The sequence below is a fragment of the Oncorhynchus kisutch genome, unplaced genomic scaffold, assembly GCF_002021735.2.
Source record: "Oncorhynchus kisutch isolate 150728-3 unplaced genomic scaffold, Okis_V2 scaffold727, whole genome shotgun sequence".
Taxonomy (NCBI): domain Eukaryota; kingdom Metazoa; phylum Chordata; class Actinopteri; order Salmoniformes; family Salmonidae; genus Oncorhynchus; species Oncorhynchus kisutch.
In genome coordinates this window covers 888149-907800 of record NW_022262672.1, presented here as the reverse complement: position 1 = coordinate 907800, position 19652 = coordinate 888149, and the positions used below count along the sequence as shown (strand labels likewise).

Here is a 19652-nt window from a genome sequence, read left to right as displayed (position 1 = left end):
ACCCCCCCAGCTACACAACCTATACAGCTGGTTAGACCCCCCGCAGCTACACTAGCTATACAGCTGGTTAAAACCCCCCGCAGCTACACTACCTATACAGCTGGTTAAACCCCCCCAGCTACACTAGCTATACAGCTGCTTAAACCCCCCGCAGCTACACTACCTATACAGCTGGTTAAACCCCCCGCAGCTACACTAGCTATACAGCTGGTTTAAAAACCCTGCAGCTACACTAGCTATACAGCTGGTTAAACCCCCCCGCAGCTACACTAGCTATACAGCTGGTTAAAAAAAAACCGCAGCTACACTAGCTATACAGCTGGTTTTAAAAAAACGCAGCTACACTAGCTATACAGCTGGTTAAAACCCCCCGAAGCTACACTAGCTATACAGCTGGTTAAAAAAAACGCAGCTACACTACCTATACAGCTGGTTAAAACCCCCCGAAGCTACACTAGCTATACAGCTGGTTAAAACCCCCCCCGCAGCTACACTAGCTAAACAGCTGGTTAAAACCCCCCGCAGCTACACTAGCTATACAGCTGGTTAAAAACCCCTGCAGCTACAGTACCTATACAGCTGGTTAAAACCCCCCGCAGCTACACTAGCTAAACAGCTGGTTAAAACCCCCCGCAGCTACACTAGCTATACAGCTGGTTAAAAACCCCTGCAGCTACAGTACCTATACAGCTGGTTAAAACCCCCCGCAGCTACACTAGCAATACAGCTGGTTAAAAAACCGCAGCTACACTACCTATACAACTGGTTAGACCCCCCAGCTACACTACCTATACAGCTGGTTAGACCCCCCAGCTACACTACCTATACAGCTGGTTAGACCCCCCAACTACACTACCTATACAGCTGGTTAGACCCCCCAGCTACACTACCTATACAGCTGGTTAAAACCCCCCGCAGCTACACTACCTATACAGCTGGTTAACCCCCCCCCAGCTATACTACCTATACAACTGGTTAAACCCCCCAGCTACACTACCTATACAGCTGGTTAACCCCCCCCCAGCTACACTACCTATACAGCTGGTTAAAACCCCCCGCAGCTACACTAGCTATACAGCTGGTTAGACCCCCAACAGCTACACTACCTATACAGCTGGTTAAAACCCCCCCGCAGCTACACTAGCTATACAGCTGGTTAGACCCCCCCAGCTACACTACCTATACAGCTGGTTAAACCCCCCCGCAGCTACACTAGCTATACAGCTGGTTAGACCCCCCCCAGCTACACTAGCTATACAGCTGGTTTAAAAACCCTGCAGCTGCACTAGCTATACAGCTGGTTAGACCCCCCCAGCTACACTAGCTATACAGCTGGTTAAACCCCCACGCAGCTAAACTGGCTATACAGCTGGTTGGACCCCCCCCAGCTACACTACCCATACAGCTGGTTAGACCCCCCCAGCTACACTACCTACACAGCTGTTGTCCTGTAGACCCCCCCAGCTACACAACCTATACAGCTGGTTAGACCCCCCGCAGCTACACTAGCTATACAGCTGGTTAAAACCCCCCGCAGCTACACTACCTATACAGCTGGTTAAACCCCCCCAGCTACACTAGCTATACAGCTGCTTAAACCCCCCGCAGCTACACTACCTATACAGCTGGTTAAACCCCCCGCAGCTACACTAGCTATACAGCTGGTTTAAAAACCCTGCAGCTACACTAGCTATACAGCTGGTTAAACCCCCCCGCAGCTACACTAGCTATACAGCTGGTTAAAAAAAACCCGCAGCTACACTAGCTATACAGCTGGTTTAAAAAAAACGCAGCTACACTAGCTATACAGCTGGTTAAAACCCCCCGAAGCTACACTAGCTATACAGCTGGTTAAAAAAACGCAGCTACACTACCTATACAGCTGGTTAAAACCCCCCGCAGCTACACTAGCAATACAGCTGGTTAAAAAACCGCAGCTACACTACCTATACAACTGGTTAGACCCCCCAGCTACACTACCTATACAGCTGGTTAGACCCCCCAGCTACACTACCTATACAGCTGGTTAGACCCCCCAACTACACTACCTATACAGCTGGTTAGACCCCCCCAGCTACACTACCTATACAGCTGGTTAGACCCCCCAGCTACACTACCTATACAGCTGGTTAGACCCCCCAGCTACACTACCTGTACAGCTGGTTAGACCCCCCCCAGCTACACTACCTATACAGCTGGTTAAACCCCCCCAACTACACTACCTATACAGCTGGTTAGACCCCCCCAGCTACACTACCTATACAGCTGGTTAGACCCCCCCCCCCCAGCTACACTACCTATACAGCTGGTTAGACCCCCCCCCCCCCCCCCCCCCCCCAGCTACACTACCTATACAGCTGGATAGACCCCCCAGCTACACTACCTATACAGCTGGTTAGACCCCCCAGCTACACGACCTATACAGCTAGTTAGACCCCCCAGCTACACTACCTGTACAGCTGGTGCCCTGTAGACCCCCCCCCCCCCCCCAGCTACACTACCTATACAGCTGGTTAGACCCCCCCCAGCTATACTACCTATACAGCTGGTTAGACCCCCCAGCTACACTACCTATACAGCTGGTGTACTGTAGACCCCCCAGCTACACTACCTATACAGCTGGTTAGACCCCCCAGCTACACTACCTATACAGCTGGTGTACTGTAGAACCCCCCAGCTACACGACCTATACAGCTGGTTAGACCCCCCCAGCTCCACTACCTATACAGCTGGTTAGACCCCCCAGCAATACTAGCTATATCTTGGTCTCTCCCTTCCCCAGCATAACCAGCCCACCGCTGACTCTCCTCTCTAACAGCTGTGTTGTCTCAGTGGTTCCAGGCTGTGCTGGGGAAAGAGGTAGTCTAACAGCTGTGTTGTCTCAGTGGTTCCAGGCTGTGCTGGGTAAAGAGGTAGTCTAACAGCTGTGTTGTGTCCCAGTGGTTCCAGGCTGTGCTGGGGAAAGAGGTAGTCTAACAGCTGTGTTGTCCCAGTGGTTCCAGGCTGTGTTGTGTCCCAATGGTTCCAGGCTGTGCTGGGTAAAGAGGTAGTCTAACAGCTGTGTTGTGTCTCAGTGGTTCCAGGCTGTGCTGGGTAAAGAGGTAGTCTAACAGCTGTGTTGTGTCTCAGTGGTTCCAGGCTAGTCTAACAGCTGTGTTGTGTGTCAGTGGTTCCAGGCTAGTCTAACAGCTGTGTTGTGTGTCAGTGGTTCCAGGCTGTGCTGGGTAAAGAGGACATCCTGCCAGACTCAGTGAGGACTCTGATCAACACCAACTATGATCCAGTCTATCAGTTACACCAGGCCTTCCTCAAGGAGGTGGAGCAGAGGCTGCAGCAATGGTGAGGAGTGTGTGTGTGTGTGTGTGTGTGTGTGTGTGTGTACGTCCAGGTTTTCAGCACCACTCTTCAGTGAGTCACTACAGCAGCCGGTCATACAGGACTGATCATCATCATCAGAGACCCTGGTGGACGACCCATCAGAGACCCTGATTCTGGAGAGACTCTGCAAACACTACCCCCCGGTGGACGGCCCATCGGAGACCCCGGCGGACGGCCCATCAGAGACCCCGGCGGACGGCCCATCAGAGACCCCGGCGGACGGCCCATCAGAGACCCCGGCGGACGGCCCATCAGAGACCCCGGCGGACGGCCCATCAGAGACCCCGGCGGACGGCCCATCAGAGACCCCGGCGGACGGCCCATCAGAGACCCCGGCGGACGGCCCATCAGAGACCCCGGCGGACGGCCCATCAGAGACCCCGGCGGACGGCCCATCAGAGACCCCGGCGGACGGCCCATCAGAGACCCCGGCGGACGGCCCATCAGAGACCCCGGCGGACGGCCCATCAGAGACCCCGGCGGACGGCCCATCAGAGACCCCGGCGGACGGCCCATCAGAGACCCCGGCGGACGGCCCATCAGAGACCCCGGCGGACGGCCCATCAGAGACCCCGGCGGACGGCCCATCAGAGACCCCGGCGGACGGCCCATCAGAGACCCCGGCGGACGGCCCATCAGAGACCCCGGCGGACGGCCCATCAGAGACCCCGGCGGACGGCCCATCAGAGACCCCGGCGGACGGCCCATCAGAGACCCCGGCGGACGGCCCATCAGAGACCCCGGGTGGACGACCTACTGAATACTGCTCCTTAGAGTGGACAGACCTAGTGAATACTGCTCCTTAGAGAGGACAGACCTAGTGTATACTGCTCCTCTGAGTGGACAGACCTAGTGAATACTGCTCCACTGAGAGGACAGACCTAGTGAATACTGCTCCTTAGAGAGGACAGACCTAGTGTATACTGTTCCTTAGAGAGGACAGACCTAGTGTATACTGCTCCTTAGAGAGGACAGACCTAGTGAATACTGCTCCTTAGAGAGGACAGACCTAGTGAATACTGCTCCTTAGAGAGGACAGACCTAGTGAATACTGCTCCTCTGAGGACAGACCTAGTGTATACTGCTCCTCTGAGTGGACAGACCTAGTGAATACTGCTCCTTAGAGAGGACAGACCTAGTGAATACTGCTCCTCTGAGTGGACAGACCTAGTGAATACTGCTCCTCTGAGTGGACAGACCTAGTGTATACTGCTCCTCAGAGTGGACAGACCTAGTGAATACTGCTCCTTAGAGTGGACAGACCTAGTGAATACTGCTCCTTAGAGAGGACAGACCTAGTGTATACTGCTCCTTAGAGAGGACAGACCTAGTGAATACTGCTCCTTAGAGGACAGACCTAGTGAATACTGCTCCTTAGAGAGGACAGACCTAGTGAATACTGCTCCACTACCCCATCTGCTGGAGGAGCTGTGTAACTACGCCGATTAGCTCAGTGTTCTCTAGTAGGTACATGTGGCACATCTACATGTGGGTTGGAGAATCTCAGGAATGCAGTCAACGTGTCATAACTCTCTCAACCACTCACAGGAAGGGTTTGATCTTCTCCCGGGGATTGATGCTTCTCAGCTGTTAATCACGCTGTTGCAATGTGGTTTCAATTAGATATGGACAAATGGGTTACTGAATTAGTGATGTTGTTTCTCCACTGGCCCCTCACTATGGTGTCACTGAGAGAGGGGGTGAAACACTGTCTGTCTGTCTCCTGCAGGGTTAGGCTTAGCAGCAGGTAACCATGTTGATTTCTCTCTGTCACCAGGGAGGGGCGGTCCAACGCCCACATTAAAGGAGACTACCAGCGTGTCGGTGACGTCATGCTGAAGAACATTCAGGGGTTAAAGGTACAGTAGACGTGGATATCGTTCCTGCCCTACAACATGTCCTCAGAGTAATGACCTGTGGGTTATAGGTGGAGTTACAGCCATCTGATGAATATGTAGGAGTATCGCATGGGGTAGGTCATGATAATCACATGGGGTAGGTCATGATAATCACATGGGGTAGGTCATGATAATCACATGGGGTAGGTCATGATAATCACATGGGGTAGGTCATGATAATCACATGGGGTAGGTCATGATAATCGCATGGGGTAGGTCATGATAATCACATGGGGTAGGTCATGATAATCACATGGGGTAGGTCATGATAATCACATGGGGTTGGTCATGATAATCACATGGGGTTGGTCATGATAATCACATGGGGTTGGTCATGATAACCACATGGGGTTGGTCATGATAATCACATGGGGTTGGTCATGATAATCACATGGGGTTGGCATCTATACAGTAGCAGCTAACAGTCCTCTGTCCCTAACTCCTACATCTTCTACCTAACCTACCCCTCTCCTCTCTCTCTAACCCCTACATCTTCTACCTAACCTACCCCTCTCCTCTCTCTCTAACCCCTACATCTTCTACCTAACCTACCCCTCTCCTCTCTCTCTAACCCCTACATCTTCTACCTAACCTACCCCTCTCCTCTCTCTCTAACCCCTACATCTTCTACCTAACCTACCCCTCTCCTCTTTCTCTAACCCCTACATCTTCTACCTAACCTACCCCTCTCCTCTTTCTCTAACCCCTACATCTTCTACCTAACCTACCCCTCTCCTCTCTCCCTAACCCCTACATCTTCTACCTAACCTACCCCTCTCCTCTCTCTCTAACCCCTACATCTTCTACCTAACCTACCCCTCTCCTCTCTCTCTAACCCCTACATCTTCTACCTAACCTACCCCTCTCCTCTCTCTCTAACCCCTACATCTTCTACCTAACCTACCCCTCTCCTCTCTCTCTAACCCCTACATCTTCTACCTAACCTACCCCTCTCCTCTCTCCCTAACCCCTACATCTTCTACCTAACCTACCCCTCTCCTCTCTCTCTAACCCCTACATCTTCTACCTAACCTACCCCTCTCCTCTCTCTCTCTCTAACCCCTACATCTTCTACCTAACCTACCCCTCTCCTCTAACCCCTACATCTTCTACCTAACCTACCCCTCTCCTCTCTCCCTAACCCCTACATCTTCTACCTAACCTACCCCTCTCCTCTCTCTCTAACCCCTACATCTTCTACCTAACCTACCCCTCTCCTCTCTCCCTAACCCCTACATCTTCTACCTAACCTACCCCTCTCCTCTCTGCCCCATCAGCAGTTGACGTCCCTCCTGCAGCGTCACGGTGAGGTGTTGGTTGAGTTGGAGCGTTCGTGCCGTGCCTCCCAGCGGCTGCAGGAGTTGTGTCGAGAGTTTGAGCAGCAGAAGGTGTGTTACCTGTCCCTGAACATGTTCCTGCTACGCCCCCTGCATCGTCTGCTGCACTACAAACTGATTCTGGAGAGACTCTGCAAACACTACCCCCCCACACACCAAGACTTCAGAGACAGCAGAGGTAGGACCCTGCTCCTCTAGTTAGTATCTCAGAGAGAACCCTGCTCCTCTAGTTAGTATCTCAGAGAACCCTGCTCCTCTAGTTAGTATCTCAGAGAGAACCCTGCTCCTCTAGTTAGTATCTCAGAGAACCCTGCTCCTCTAGTTGTCTAGTTAATATCTCAGAGAACCCTGCTCCTCTAGTTGTCTAGTTAATATCTCAGAGAACCCTGCTCCTCTAGTTGTCTAGTTAATATCTCAGAGAACCCTGCTCCTCTAGTTGTCCTAGTTAATATCTCAGAGAACCCTGCTCCTCTAGTTGTCTAGTTAATATCTCAGAGAGAACCCTGCTCCTCTAGTTGTCTAGTTAATATCTCAGAGAACCCTGCTCCTCTAGTTGTCTAGTTAATATCTCAGAGAACCCTGCTCCTCTAGTTGTCTAGTTAATATCTCAGAGAACCCTGCTCCTCTAGTTGTCTAGTTAATATCTCAGAGAGAACCCTGCTCCTCTAGTTGTCTAGTTAATATCTCAGAGAGAACCCTGCTCCTCTAGTTGTCTAGTTAATATCTCAGAGAACCCTGCTCCTCTAGTTGTCCTAGTTAATATCTCAGAGAACCCTGCTCCTCTAGTTGTCTAGTTAATATCTCAGAGAGAACCCTGCTCCTCTAGTTGTCTAGTTAATATCTCAGAGAACCCTGCTCCTCTAGTTGTCTAGTTAATATCTCAGAGAACCCTGCTCCTCTAGTTGTCCTAGTTAATATCTCAGAGAACCCTGCTCCTCCAGTTGTCTAGTTAGTATCTCAGAGAGAACCCTGCTCCTCTAGTTAGTATCTCAGAGAGAACCCTGCTCCACTAGTTAATATCTCAGAGAGAACCCTGCTCCTCTAGTTGTCTAGTTAATATCTCAGAGAGAACCCTGCTCCTCTAGTTGTCTAGTTAATATCTCAGAGAGAACCCTGCTCCTCTAGTTGTCTAGTTAATATCTCAGAGAGAACCCTGCTCCTCTAGTTGTCTAGTTAATATCTCAGAGAACCCTGCTCCTCTAGTTGTCTAGTTAATATCTCAGAGAACCCTGCTCCTCTAGTTGTCCTAGTTAATATCTCAGAGAGAACCCTGCTCCTCTAGTTGTCTAGTTAATATCTCAGAGAGAACCCTGCTCCTCTAGTTGTCTAGTTAATATCTCAGAGAACCCTGCTCCTCTAGTTGTCTAGTTAATATCTCAGAGAACCCTGCTCCTCTAGTTGTCCTAGTTAATATCTCAGAGAGAACCCTGCTCCTCTAGTTGTCTAGTTAATATCTCAGAGAGAACCCTGCTCCTCTAGTTGTCTAGTTAATATCTCAGAGAGAACCCTGCTCCTCTAGTTAGTATCTCAGAGAACCCTGCTCCTCTAGTTGTCTAGTTAATATCTCAGAGAACCCTGCTCCTCTAGTTGTCTAGTTAATATCTCAGAGAACCCTGCTCCTCTAGTTGTCTAGTTAATATCTCAGAGAACCCTGCTCCTCTAGTTGTCTAGTTAATATCTGAGAACCCTGCTCCTCTAGTTGTCTAGTTAATATCTCAGAGAGAACCCTGCTCCTCTAGTTGTCCTAGTTAATATCTCAGAGAACCCTGCTCCTCTAGTTGTCCTAGTTAATATCTCAGAGAGAACCCTGCTCCTCCAGTTGTCTAGTTAATATCTCAGAGAACCCTGCTCCTCTAGTTGTCTAGTTAATATCTCAGAGAGAACCCTGCTCCTCTAGTTGTCTTGTTAATATCTCAGAGAACCCTGCTCCTCTAGTTGTCTAGTTAATATCTCAGAGAACCCTGCTCCTCTAGTTGTCTAGTTAATATCTCAGAGAGAACCCTGCTCCTCTAGTTGTCTAGTTAATATCTCAGAGAACCCTGCTCCTCTAGTTGTCCTAGTTAATATCTCAGAGAGAACCCTGCTCCTCCAGTTGTCTAGTTAATATCTCAGAGAACCCTGCTCCTCTAGTTGTCTAGTTAATATCTCAGAGAGAACCCTGCTCCTCTAGTTGTCTAGTTAATATCTCAGAGAACCCTGCTCCTCTAGTTGTCTAGTTAATATCTCAGAGAGAACCCTGCTCCTCTAGTTGTCTAGTTAATATCTCAGAGAACCCTGCTCCTCTAGTTGTCTAGTTAATATCTCAGAGAGAACCCTGCTCCTCTAGTTGTCTAGTTAATATCTCAGAGAACCCTGCTCCTCTAGTTGTCTAGTTAATATCTCAGAGAACCCTGCTCCTCTAGTTGTCTAGTTAATATCTCAGAGAACCCTGCTCCTCTAGTTGTCCTAGTTAATATCTCAGAGAGAACCCTGCTCCTCTAGTTGTCTAGTTAATATCTCAGAGAACCCTGCTCCTCTAGTTGTCCTAGTTAATATCTCAGAGAGAACCCTGCTCCTCTAGTTGTCTAGTTAATATCTCAGAGAACCCTGCTCCTCTAGTTGTCTAGTTAATATCTCAGAGAACACTCCTCCTCTAGCTGGTATATCAGAGATGGTGTGTGTTAGAGAGAGAACACTCCTCCTCTAGCTGATACATCAGAGATGGTGTGTGTTAGAGAGAGAACACTCCTCCTCTAGCTGATATATCAGAGATGGTGTGTGTTAGAGAGAGAACCCTCCTCCTCTAGTTGATATATCAGAGATGGTGTGTGTTAGAGAGAGAACCCTCCTCCTCTAGCTGGTATATCAGAGATGGTGTGTGTTAGAGAGAGAACACTCCTCCTCTAGCTGGTATATCAGAGATGGTGTGTGTTAGAGAGAGAACACTACTCCTCTAGCTGATATATCAGAGATGGTGTGTGTTAGAGAGAGAACACTCCTCCTCTAGCTGGTATATCAGAGATGGTGTGTGTTAGAGAGAGAACACTCCTCCTCTAGCTGATATAACAGAGATGGTGTGTGTTAGAGAGAGAACACTCCTCCTCTAGCTGATATATCAGAGATGGTGTGTGTTAGAGAGAGAACACTCCTCCTCTAGCTGATATATCAGAGATGGTGTGTGTACTAACACTCCTCCTCTAGCTGCCCTAGCTGATATATCAGAGATGGTGCTGCAGCTTCAGGGAACCATGATGAAGATGGAGAACATCCAGAAGCTTCTAGAACTGAAGAAAGATCTGACAGGCATCCAGGACCTGGCTATACCTGGCAGGGTAAGAGAACAGTTTTCCCTGGCTTTGCTTTGCCAAGTATTGTACTGATTTATTCCATGTTGTAGTACATCAGTCCTCATGTTGTCCTTTAGTGTATCTAACTTCCAGGCATGTCGTTGTTCATTGTTTCCTCTGTGTTGTTTCTGTAACCCATCCAGGAGTTTATCAGACTGGGCTGTCTCAGTAAGCTCTCAGGGAAAGGACTACAGCAAAGAATGTTCTTCCTGGTTAGTCATTACTTCCTACTTCCTGTCACATGACTCCTCCTCACTCACCCTATCCCTCTCTGTGTTCCTCCCTCCCTCTCTCCTCCTCCAGTTCAGTGATGTCTCATTATATCTCTATGTTCCTCTCTCCTCCTCCTCCAGTTCAGTGATGTCTCATTATATCTCTGTGTTCCTCTCTCCTCCTCCAGTTCAGTGATGTCTCATTATATCTCTGTGTTCCTCTCTCCCTCTCTCCTCCTCCAGTTCAGTGATGTCTCATTATATCTCTGTGTTCCTCTCTCCTCCTCCAGTTCAGTGATGTCTCATTATATCTCTGTGTTCCTCCCTCTCTCCTCCTCCAGTTCAGTGATGTCTCATTATATCTCTGTGTTCCTCCCTCTCTCCTCCTCCAGTTCAGTGATGTCTCATTATATCTCTGTGTTCCTCCCTCTCTCCTCCTCCAGTTCAGTGATGTCTCATTATATCTCTGTGTTCCTCCCTCTCTCCTCCTCCAGTTCAGTGATGTCTCATTATATCTCTGTGTTCCTCTCTCCCTCTTTCCTCCTCCAGTTCAGTGATGTCTCATTATATCTGTGTTCCTCTCTCCCTCTCTCCTCCTCCTCCAGTTCAGTGATGTCTCATTATATCTATATGTTCCTCTCTCCTCCTCCTCCAGTTCAGTGATGTCTCATTATATCTGTGTTCCTCTCTCCCTCTCTCCTCCTCCAGTTCAGTGATGTCTCATTATATCTCTGTGTTCCTCCCTCTCTCCTCCTCCAGTTCAGTGATGTCTCATTATATCTCTGTGTTCCTCTCTCCCTCTCTCCTCCTCCAGTTCAGTGATGTCTCATTATATCTCTGTGTTCCTCTCTCCTCCTCCAGTTCAGTGATTCCCTGGTGTACACCAGCAGAGGTATGACAGCAGACAACCAGTTCAAAGTTCACGGCCAGCTGCCTCTCTACGGCATGACAGTAAGAGTCTCCAGAACCTGAACCATAACATTATGGGCCAGTTTCCTGGACACACATTAAGCCTCGTCCTAAAACGCCAGATATATAGAGAAAACATTTATTCCAGGATTAGACTTCATGTGTGTCCGGGAAGCTGGCCCCATGCTGTTAGCTTCAGATAACATAACACAGCGGTAAATTAGTAGAGGTCACTCTCCTCTGATCCAACCTGTGTCTGTGTCCTCAGATCAGGGAGAGTGAGGATGAGTGGGGAGTTCCTCATTCCTTCACTCTGTTTGGTCAGCACCAGTCTGTCGTCGTGGCAGCAAGGTACAAGTGTTCTAGATGTGTTCTGGGTGTTATTCCATGTTCTAGATGTTTTAGGGTGTTTTACAGTTTTCTAGATGTTTAGGGTGTTTTACAGTTTTCTAGATGTTTAGGGTGTTTTACAGTTTTCTAGATGTTTTAGGGTGTTTTACAGTTTTCTAGATGTTTAGGGTGTTTTACAGTTTTCTAGATGTTTAGGGTGTTTTACAGTTTTCTAGATGTTTAGGGTGTTTTACAGTTTTCTAGATGTTTTAGGGTGTTTTACAGTTTTCTAGATGTTTAGGGTGTTTTACAGTTTTCTAGATGTTTTAGGGTGTTTTACAGTTTTCTAGATGTTTAGGGTGTTTTACAGTTTTCTAGATGTTTAGGGTGTTTTACAGTTTTCTAGATGTTTAGGGTGTTTTACAGTTTTCTAGATGTTTAGGGTGTTTTACAGTTTTCTAGATGTTTAGGGTGTTTTACAGTTTTCTAGATGTTTAGGGTGTTTTACAGTTTTCTAGATGTTTAGGGTGTTTTACAGTTTTCTAGATGTTTTAGGGTGTTTTACAGTTTTCTAGATGTTTTAGGGTGTTTTACAGTTTTCTAGATGTTTAGGGTGTTTTACAGTTTTCTAGATGTTTAGGGTGTTTTACAGTTTTCTAGATGTTTAGGGTGTTTTACAGTTTTCTAAATGTTTTAGGGTGTTTTACAGTTTTCTAGATGTTTAGGGTGTTTACAGTTTTCTAGATGTTTAGGGTGTTTTACAGTTTTCTAGATGTTTAGGGTGTTTTACAGTTTTCTAGATGTTTTAGGGTGTTTTACAGTTTTCTAGATGTTTAGGGTGTTTTACAGTTTTCTAGATGTTTTAGGGTGTTTTACAGTTTTCTAGATGTTTAGGGTGTTTTACAGTTTTCTAGATGTTTTAGGGTGTTTTACAGTTTTCTAGATGTTTTAGGGTGTTTTACAGTTTTCTAGATGTTTTAGGGTGTTTTACAGTTTTCTAGATGTTTAGGGTGTTTTACAGTTTTCTAGATGTTTTAGGGTGTTTTACAGTTTTCTAGATGTTTAGGGTGTTTTACAGTTTTCTAGATGTTTTAGGGTGTTTTACAGTTTTCTAGATGTTTTAGGGTGTTTTACAGTTTTCTAGATGTTTTAGGGTGTTTTACAGTTTTCTAGATGTTTAGGGTGTTTTACAGTTTTCTAGATGTTTAGGGTGTTTTACAGTTTTCTAGATGTTTTAGGGTGTTTTACCATTTTTCTAGATGTTTTAGGGTGTTTTACGGTGTTCCATGGTGATTTAGAGTGTTCCAGGGTTGTTTAGAGTGTTTTAGGGTGTTCTAGAGCAGGGGTGTTGAACTCATTTAGCCCCAGGGGCCACAATCAGTCATCAGAGAGGTCCGAGCTGTGCATCTAACCCATGTCTGTACTCTGTACCTAGCTGTGTATCAGAGATGGTGAAATGGATGGAGGACATCAGGATGGCTGTAGTCCTGGTAGAACAGAGTAACAGACCTTCTACTGATCTACTGTCCACCAGTCGATCAGACCGCAGTAAGTCATAGTACCTGACCCCTAGACCTGGATGAACAGATGAATGGTCTTTCCTCTGATTTACAGTCCACCAGTCGATCTTACCGCAGTAAATCACACTACCTACTGCTACTACTTCTACAGGTGGAGTTAAAGGGCCCACAGCAGCCATGAACAGCCCTAACCTTCCCACAGAGTACAGGCTGAGTCCTAACTAACCTTCCCACAGAGTACAGGCTGAGTCCTAACTAACCTTCCCACAGAGTACAGGCTGACTCCTAACTAACCTAACCTTCCCACAGAGTACAGGCTGAGTCCTAACTAACCTTCCCACAGAGTACAGGCTGACTCCTAACTAACCTAACCTTCCCACAGAGGGAATTCTCTTATTTAGGTTTTGTGACAAGGATGTTTTGTGCTCCGAGAAACAACCTTCAACTTATCTGACCTGGGGGAAAGAATACCTTGTCCTCTGTTTCTGTTCGTCAACTCTTCATCAATTCCTCTTGCTGCTGTTCTCAGAGTCTCCAGAAGAGGGCGGTGTGGAGGCTGAGTCAGAGGAGGAGCTGAGTGCGTCTCGTAGCTCATTGGAGCGTCAGTCAGCACAGAGAGGAAACACGACAGTTCATGTCTGCTGGCACCGCAACACCTCTGTGTCCATGGTGGACTTTAGTGTGGCTGTGGAGGTACCTACCTGACCCACAGTACCGTCTAACCTCTCTGTCTCTGTCTAACCTCTCTGTCTTCTGTCTTCTCTACCTACCTGACCCACAGTACCGTCTAACCTCTGTCTCTGTCTAACCTCTCTGTCTTCTGTCTTCTCTACCTACCTGACCCACAGTACCGTCTAACCTCTGTCTCTGTCTAACCTCTCTGTCTTCTGTCTTCTCTACCTACCTGACCCACAGTACTGTCTAACCTCTGTCTCTGTCTAACCTCTCTGTCTTCTGTCTTTTCTACCTACCTGACCCACAGTACCGTCTAACCTCTGTCTCTGTCTAACCTCTCTGTCTTCTGTCTTCTCTACCTACCTGACCCACAGTACCGTCTAACCTCTCTGTCTTCTCTACCTACCTGACCCACAGTACCGTCTAACCTCTCTGTCTTCTCTACCTACCTGATCCACAGTACCGTCTAACCTCTCTGTTTCTGTCTAACCTCTCTGTCTTCTCTACCTACCTGACCCACAGTACCGTCTAACCTCTCTGCTTCTGTCTAACCTCTCTGTCTTCTCTACCTACCTGATCCACAGTATCGTCTAACCTCTCTGTCTCTGTCTAACCTCTCTGTCTTCTCTACCTTCCTGACCCACAGTACCGTCTAACCTCTCTGTCTTCTCTACCTACCTGACCCACAGTACCGTCTAACCTCTCTGTCTTCTCTACTTACCTGACCCACAGTACTGGATATAACCTGGTACAGAGAGGTAGGATATAACCTGATATAACCTGATACAGAGAGGTGGGATATAACCTGATATAACCTGGTACAGAGAGGTGGGATATAACCTGATATAACCTGGTACAGAGAGGTGGGATATAACCTGATATAACCTGATACAGAGAGGTGGGATATAACCTGATACGGAGAGGTGGGATATAACCTGATGTAACCTGGTACAGAGAGGTGGGATATAACCTGGTACAGAGAGGTGGGATATAACCTGGTATAACCTGATATAACCTGATACAGAGAGGTGGGATATAACCTGGTATAACCTGGTACAGAGAGGTAGGATATAACCTGATACAGAGAGGTGGGATATAACCTGATACAGAGAGGTGGGATATAACCTGATATAACCTGATATAGAGAGGTGGGATATAACCTGATATAACCTGATACAGAGAGGTGGGATATAACCTGATATAACCTGATACAGGGAGGTGGGATATAACCTGATATAACCTGGTACAGAGAGGTGGGATATAACCTGATATAACCTGATACAGAGAGGTGGGATATAACCTGATATAACCTGATATACCCTGGTACAGGGAGGTGGGATATAACCTGGTACAGAGGTGGGATATAACCTGATATAACCTGATACAGAGAGGTGGGATATAACCTGATATAACCTGATATAACCTGGTACAGAGAGGTGGGATATAACCTGATACAGAGAGGTGGGATATAACCTGATACAGAGAGGTGGGATATAACCTGATACAGAGAGGTGGGATATAACCTGATATAACCTGATACAGAGAGGTGGGATATAACCTGATATAACCTGATACAGAGAGGTGGGATATAACCTGATATAACCTGGTACAGGGAGGTGGGATATAACCTGATATAACCTGATACAGAGAGGTGGGATATAACCTGATATAACCTGATATAGAGAGGTGGGATATAACCTGATATAACCTGATACAGAGGTGGGATATAACCTGATACAGGGAGGTGGGATATAACCTGATACAGGGAGGTGGGATATAACCTGATACAGGGAGGTGGGATATAACCTGATACAGGGAGGTGGGATATAACCTGATACAGAGAGGTGGGATATAACCTGATATAACCTGGTACAGAGATGTGGGATATAACCTGATATAACCTGATACAGAGAGGTGGGATATAACCTGATATAACCTGATACAGAGAGGTGGGATATAACCTGATATAACCTGATACAGAGAGGTGGGATATAACCTGATATAACCTGATACAGAGAGGTGGGATATAACCTGATATAACCTGGTACAGGGAGGTGGGATATAACCTGGTACAGAGAGGTTGGATATAACCTGATATAACCTGGTACAGGGAGGTGGGATATAACCTGATATAACCTGGTACAGAGAGGTGGGATATAACCTGGTACAGGGAGGTGGGATATAACCTGATATAACCTGGTACAGAGATGTGGGATATAACCTGATACAGAGAGGTGGGATATAACCTGATACAGAGAGGTGGGATATAACCTGGTACAGAGAGGTTGGATATAACCTGATATAACCTGGTACAGGGAGGTGGGATATAACCTGATATAACCTGGTACAGAGAGGTGGGATATAACCTGATACAGAGAGGTGGGATATAACCTGATACAGAGAGGTGGGATATAACCTGATACAGAGAGGTGGGATATAACCTGATACAGAGAGGTGGGATATAACCTGATATAACCTGATACAGAGAGGTGGGATATAACCTGATATAACCTGATATAACCTGGTACAGAGAGGTGGGAAATAACCTGGTACAGAGAGGTGGGATATAACCTGATATAACCTGATACAGGGAGGTGGGATATAACCTGATACAGGGAGGTGGGATATAACCTGATACAGGGAGGTGGGATATAACCTGATACAGAGAGGTGGGATATAACCTGATATAACCTGGTACAGAGATGTGGGATATAACCTGATATAACCTGATACAGAGAGGTGGGATATAACCTGATATAACCTGATACAGAGAGGTGGGATATAACCTGATATAACCTGATACAGAGAGGTGGGATATAACCTGATATAACCTGATACAGAGAGGTGGGATATAACCTGATATAACCTGATACAGAGAGGTGGGATATAACCTGATATAACCTGGTACAGGGAGGTGGGATATAACCTGGTACAGAGAGGTTGGATATAACCTGATATAACCTGGTACAGGGAGGTGGGATATAACCTGATATAACCTGGTACAGAGAGGTGGGATATAACCTGGTACAGGGAGGTGGGATATAACCTGATATAACCTGGTACAGAGATGTGGGATATAACCTGATACAGAGAGGTGGGATATAACCTGATACAGAGAGGTGGGATATAACCTGGTACAGAGAGGTTGGATATAACCTGATATAACCTGGTACAGGGAGGTGGGATATAACCTGATATAACCTGGTACAGAGAGGTGGGATATAACCTGATACAGAGAGGTGGGATATAACCTGATACAGAGAGGTGGGATATAACCTGATACAGAGAGGTGGGATATAACCTGATACAGAGAGGTGGGATATAACCTGATATAACCTGATACAGAGAGGTGGGATATAACCTGATATAACCTGATATAACCTGGTACAGAGAGGTGGGAAATAACCTGGTACAGAGAGGTGGGATATAACCTGATATAACCTGGTACAGAGAGGTAGGATATAACCTGGTACAGAGAGGTGGGATATAACCTGATATAACCTGGTACAGAGAGGTGGGATATAACCTGATATAACCTGATATAGAGAGGTGGGATATAACCTGATATACCCTGATATAACCTGGTACAGAGAGTTGGGATATAACCTGATATAACCTGATACAGAGAGGTGGGATATAACCTGATATAACCTGATACAGAGAGGTGGGATATAACCTGATATAACCTGATACAGAGAGGTGGGATATAACCTGATATAACCTGATACAGAGAGGTGGGATATAACCTGATACAACAACATTGTAACTTCAAGACCAGACAACCTGTGTTAATCTCTTTTGCTATTGGTTACTCCTGTGTTAATGTCTCTTCCTATTGGTCCTTTCTCCCCCTATCAGAACCAGTTATCAGGTAACCTGCTGAGGAAGTTTAAGAACAGTAATGGATGGCAGAAACTCTGGGTGGTCTTCACCAACTTCAGCCTGTTCTTCTACAAGTCACATCAGGTAAGGACTCTAACCTAAACCTAACTCTAACCTAAACCTAACTCTGGGTGGTCTTCACCAACTTCTTCTACAAGTCACATCAGGTAAGGACTCTAAACTAACTCTAAACATACATCTAACCCTAACCTAAAACTAACTAGTATTTATTATGGGATGCAGTAGTCTAAAGGTCATCTCTGTTCCCTATAGGATGACTACCCTCTGGCCAGCCTCCCGTTGCTAGGCTACTCGTTGACGGTTCCCGCGGAGACAGAGAACATCCAGAAGGACTACGTTTTCAAGCTCCACTTCAAGTCTCATGTGTACTACTTCAGATCAGAGAGCCAGTACACCTTCCAGAGGTCAGTTCCCTTGGCAACCTGTTGTGTGGTGTTTGGTTGTGTTGTCACTTCAAGTCTCATGTACTACTTCAGATCAGAGAGCCAGTACACCTTCCAGAGGTCAGTTCCCTTGGCAACCTGTTGTGTGGTGTTATCTTCAGTAGTGTGGTAGTGTAGTGTTGTCTTCAGTAGTGTGGTGTTGTCTTGTCTTCAGTAGTGTGGTGTTGTCTTGTTGTCTTCAGTAGTGTGGTGTTGTCTTGTTGTCTTCAGTAGTGTGGTGTTGTCTTCAGTAGTGTTGTGTTGTCTTGTTGTCTTTAGTAGTGTTGTGTTGTCTTGTTGTCTTTAGTAGTGTTGTCTTCAGTAGTGTGGTGTTGTCTTGTTGTCTTCAGTGGTGTTGTCTTGTGGTGGTGTCTTGTTGTCTTTAGTAGTGTTGTGTTGTCTTGTTGTCTTTAGTGGTGTTGTCTTGTTGTCTTTAGTAGTGTTGTGTTGTCTTGTTGTCTTTTGTAGTGTTGTCTTCAGTAGTGTGGTGTTGTCTTGTTGTCTTCAGTGGTGTTGTCTTGTGGTGGTGTCTTGTTGTCTTTAGTAGTGTTGTGTTGTCTTGTTGTCTTTAGTAGTGTTGTGTTGTCTTGTCTTTTGTAGTGTTGTCTTCAGTAGTGTGGTGTTGTCTTGTTGTCTTCAGTGGTGTTGTCTTCAGTAGTGTGGTGTTGTCTTCAGTAGTGTGGTGTTGTCTTCAGTAGTGTGGTGTTGTCTTCAGTAGTGTGGTGTTGTCTTCAGTTGTGTGGTGTTGTCTTCAGTAGTGTGGTGTTGTCTTCAGTAGTGTGGTATTGTCTTCAGTAGTGTGGTGTTGTCTTCAGTAGTGTTGTGTTGTCTTGTTGTCTTTAGTAGTGTGGTGTTGTCTTTAGTAGTGTGGTGTTGTCTTGTTGTCTTCAGTAGTGTGGTGTTGTCTTCAGTGGTGTGGTGTTGTCTTCAGTGGTGTTGTCTTCAGTAGTGTGGTGTTGTCTTCAGTAGTGTGGTGTTGTCTTCAGTGGTGTTGTGTTTTCAGTAGTGTGGTGTTGTCTTGTAGTCTTCAGTAGTGTGGTGTTGTTTTCAGTAGTGTGGTGTGTTCTTGTTGTCTTCAGTAGTGTGGTGTTGTCTTCAGTGGTGTGGTGTTGTCTTCAGTGGTGTTGTCTTCAGTAGTGTGGTGTTGGCTTCAGTAGTGTGGTGTTGTCTTCAGTGGTGTTGTCTTCAGTAGTGTGGTGTTGTCTTGTAGTCTTCAGTAGTGTGGTGTTGTCTTGTTGTCTTCAGTGGTGTTGTCTTCAGTGGTGTTGTCTTCAGTAGTGTGGTGTTGTTTTCAGTAGTGTGGTGTTGTCTTCAGTAGTGTGGTGTTGTCTTCAGTAGTGTGGTGTTGTCTTCAGTGGTGTGGTGTTGTCTTCAGTGGTGTTGTCTTCAGTAGTGTGGTGTTGTCTTCAGTAGTGTGGTGTTGTTTTCAGTAGTGTGGTGTTGTCTTGTTGTCTTCAGTAGTATGGTGTTGTCTTGTTGTCTTCAGTGGTGTTGTCTTCAGTAGTGTTGTGTTGTCTTGTTGTCTTCAGTAGCGTGGTGTTGACTTCAGTAGTGTTGTGTTGTCTTGTTGTCTTCAGTAGTGCTGTGTTGTGTTGTCTTCAGTAGTGTGGTGTTGTCTTCAGTAGTGTGGTGTTGTCTTCAGTAGTGTGGTATTGTCTTCAGTGGTGTTGTCTTCAGTAGTGTGGTGTTGTCTTCAGTAGTGTGGTGTTGTCTTCAGTAGTGTGGTGTTGTCTTCAGTAGTG

The 19652-nt window shown here is 46.6% G+C and overlaps 1 protein-coding gene across 1 annotated transcript in view; it reads left to right on the top strand.

Moving 5' to 3' along the window:
* Positions 1–19652, top strand: part of LOC116361512 (FERM, ARHGEF and pleckstrin domain-containing protein 1-like) — a 133205-nt gene that overhangs the window by 88409 nt on the left and 25144 nt on the right. Inside the window, 11 exon segments of the mRNA XM_031816004.1 lie at positions 3206–3339; positions 5156–5237; positions 6554–6791; positions 9794–9924; positions 10083–10151; positions 11013–11102; positions 11329–11411; positions 12826–12938; positions 13440–13603; positions 17444–17551; positions 17741–17892. Coding sequence (XP_031671864.1) covers positions 3206–3339; positions 5156–5237; positions 6554–6791; positions 9794–9924; positions 10083–10151; positions 11013–11102; positions 11329–11411; positions 12826–12938; positions 13440–13603; positions 17444–17551; positions 17741–17892 — 1364 coding nt within the window.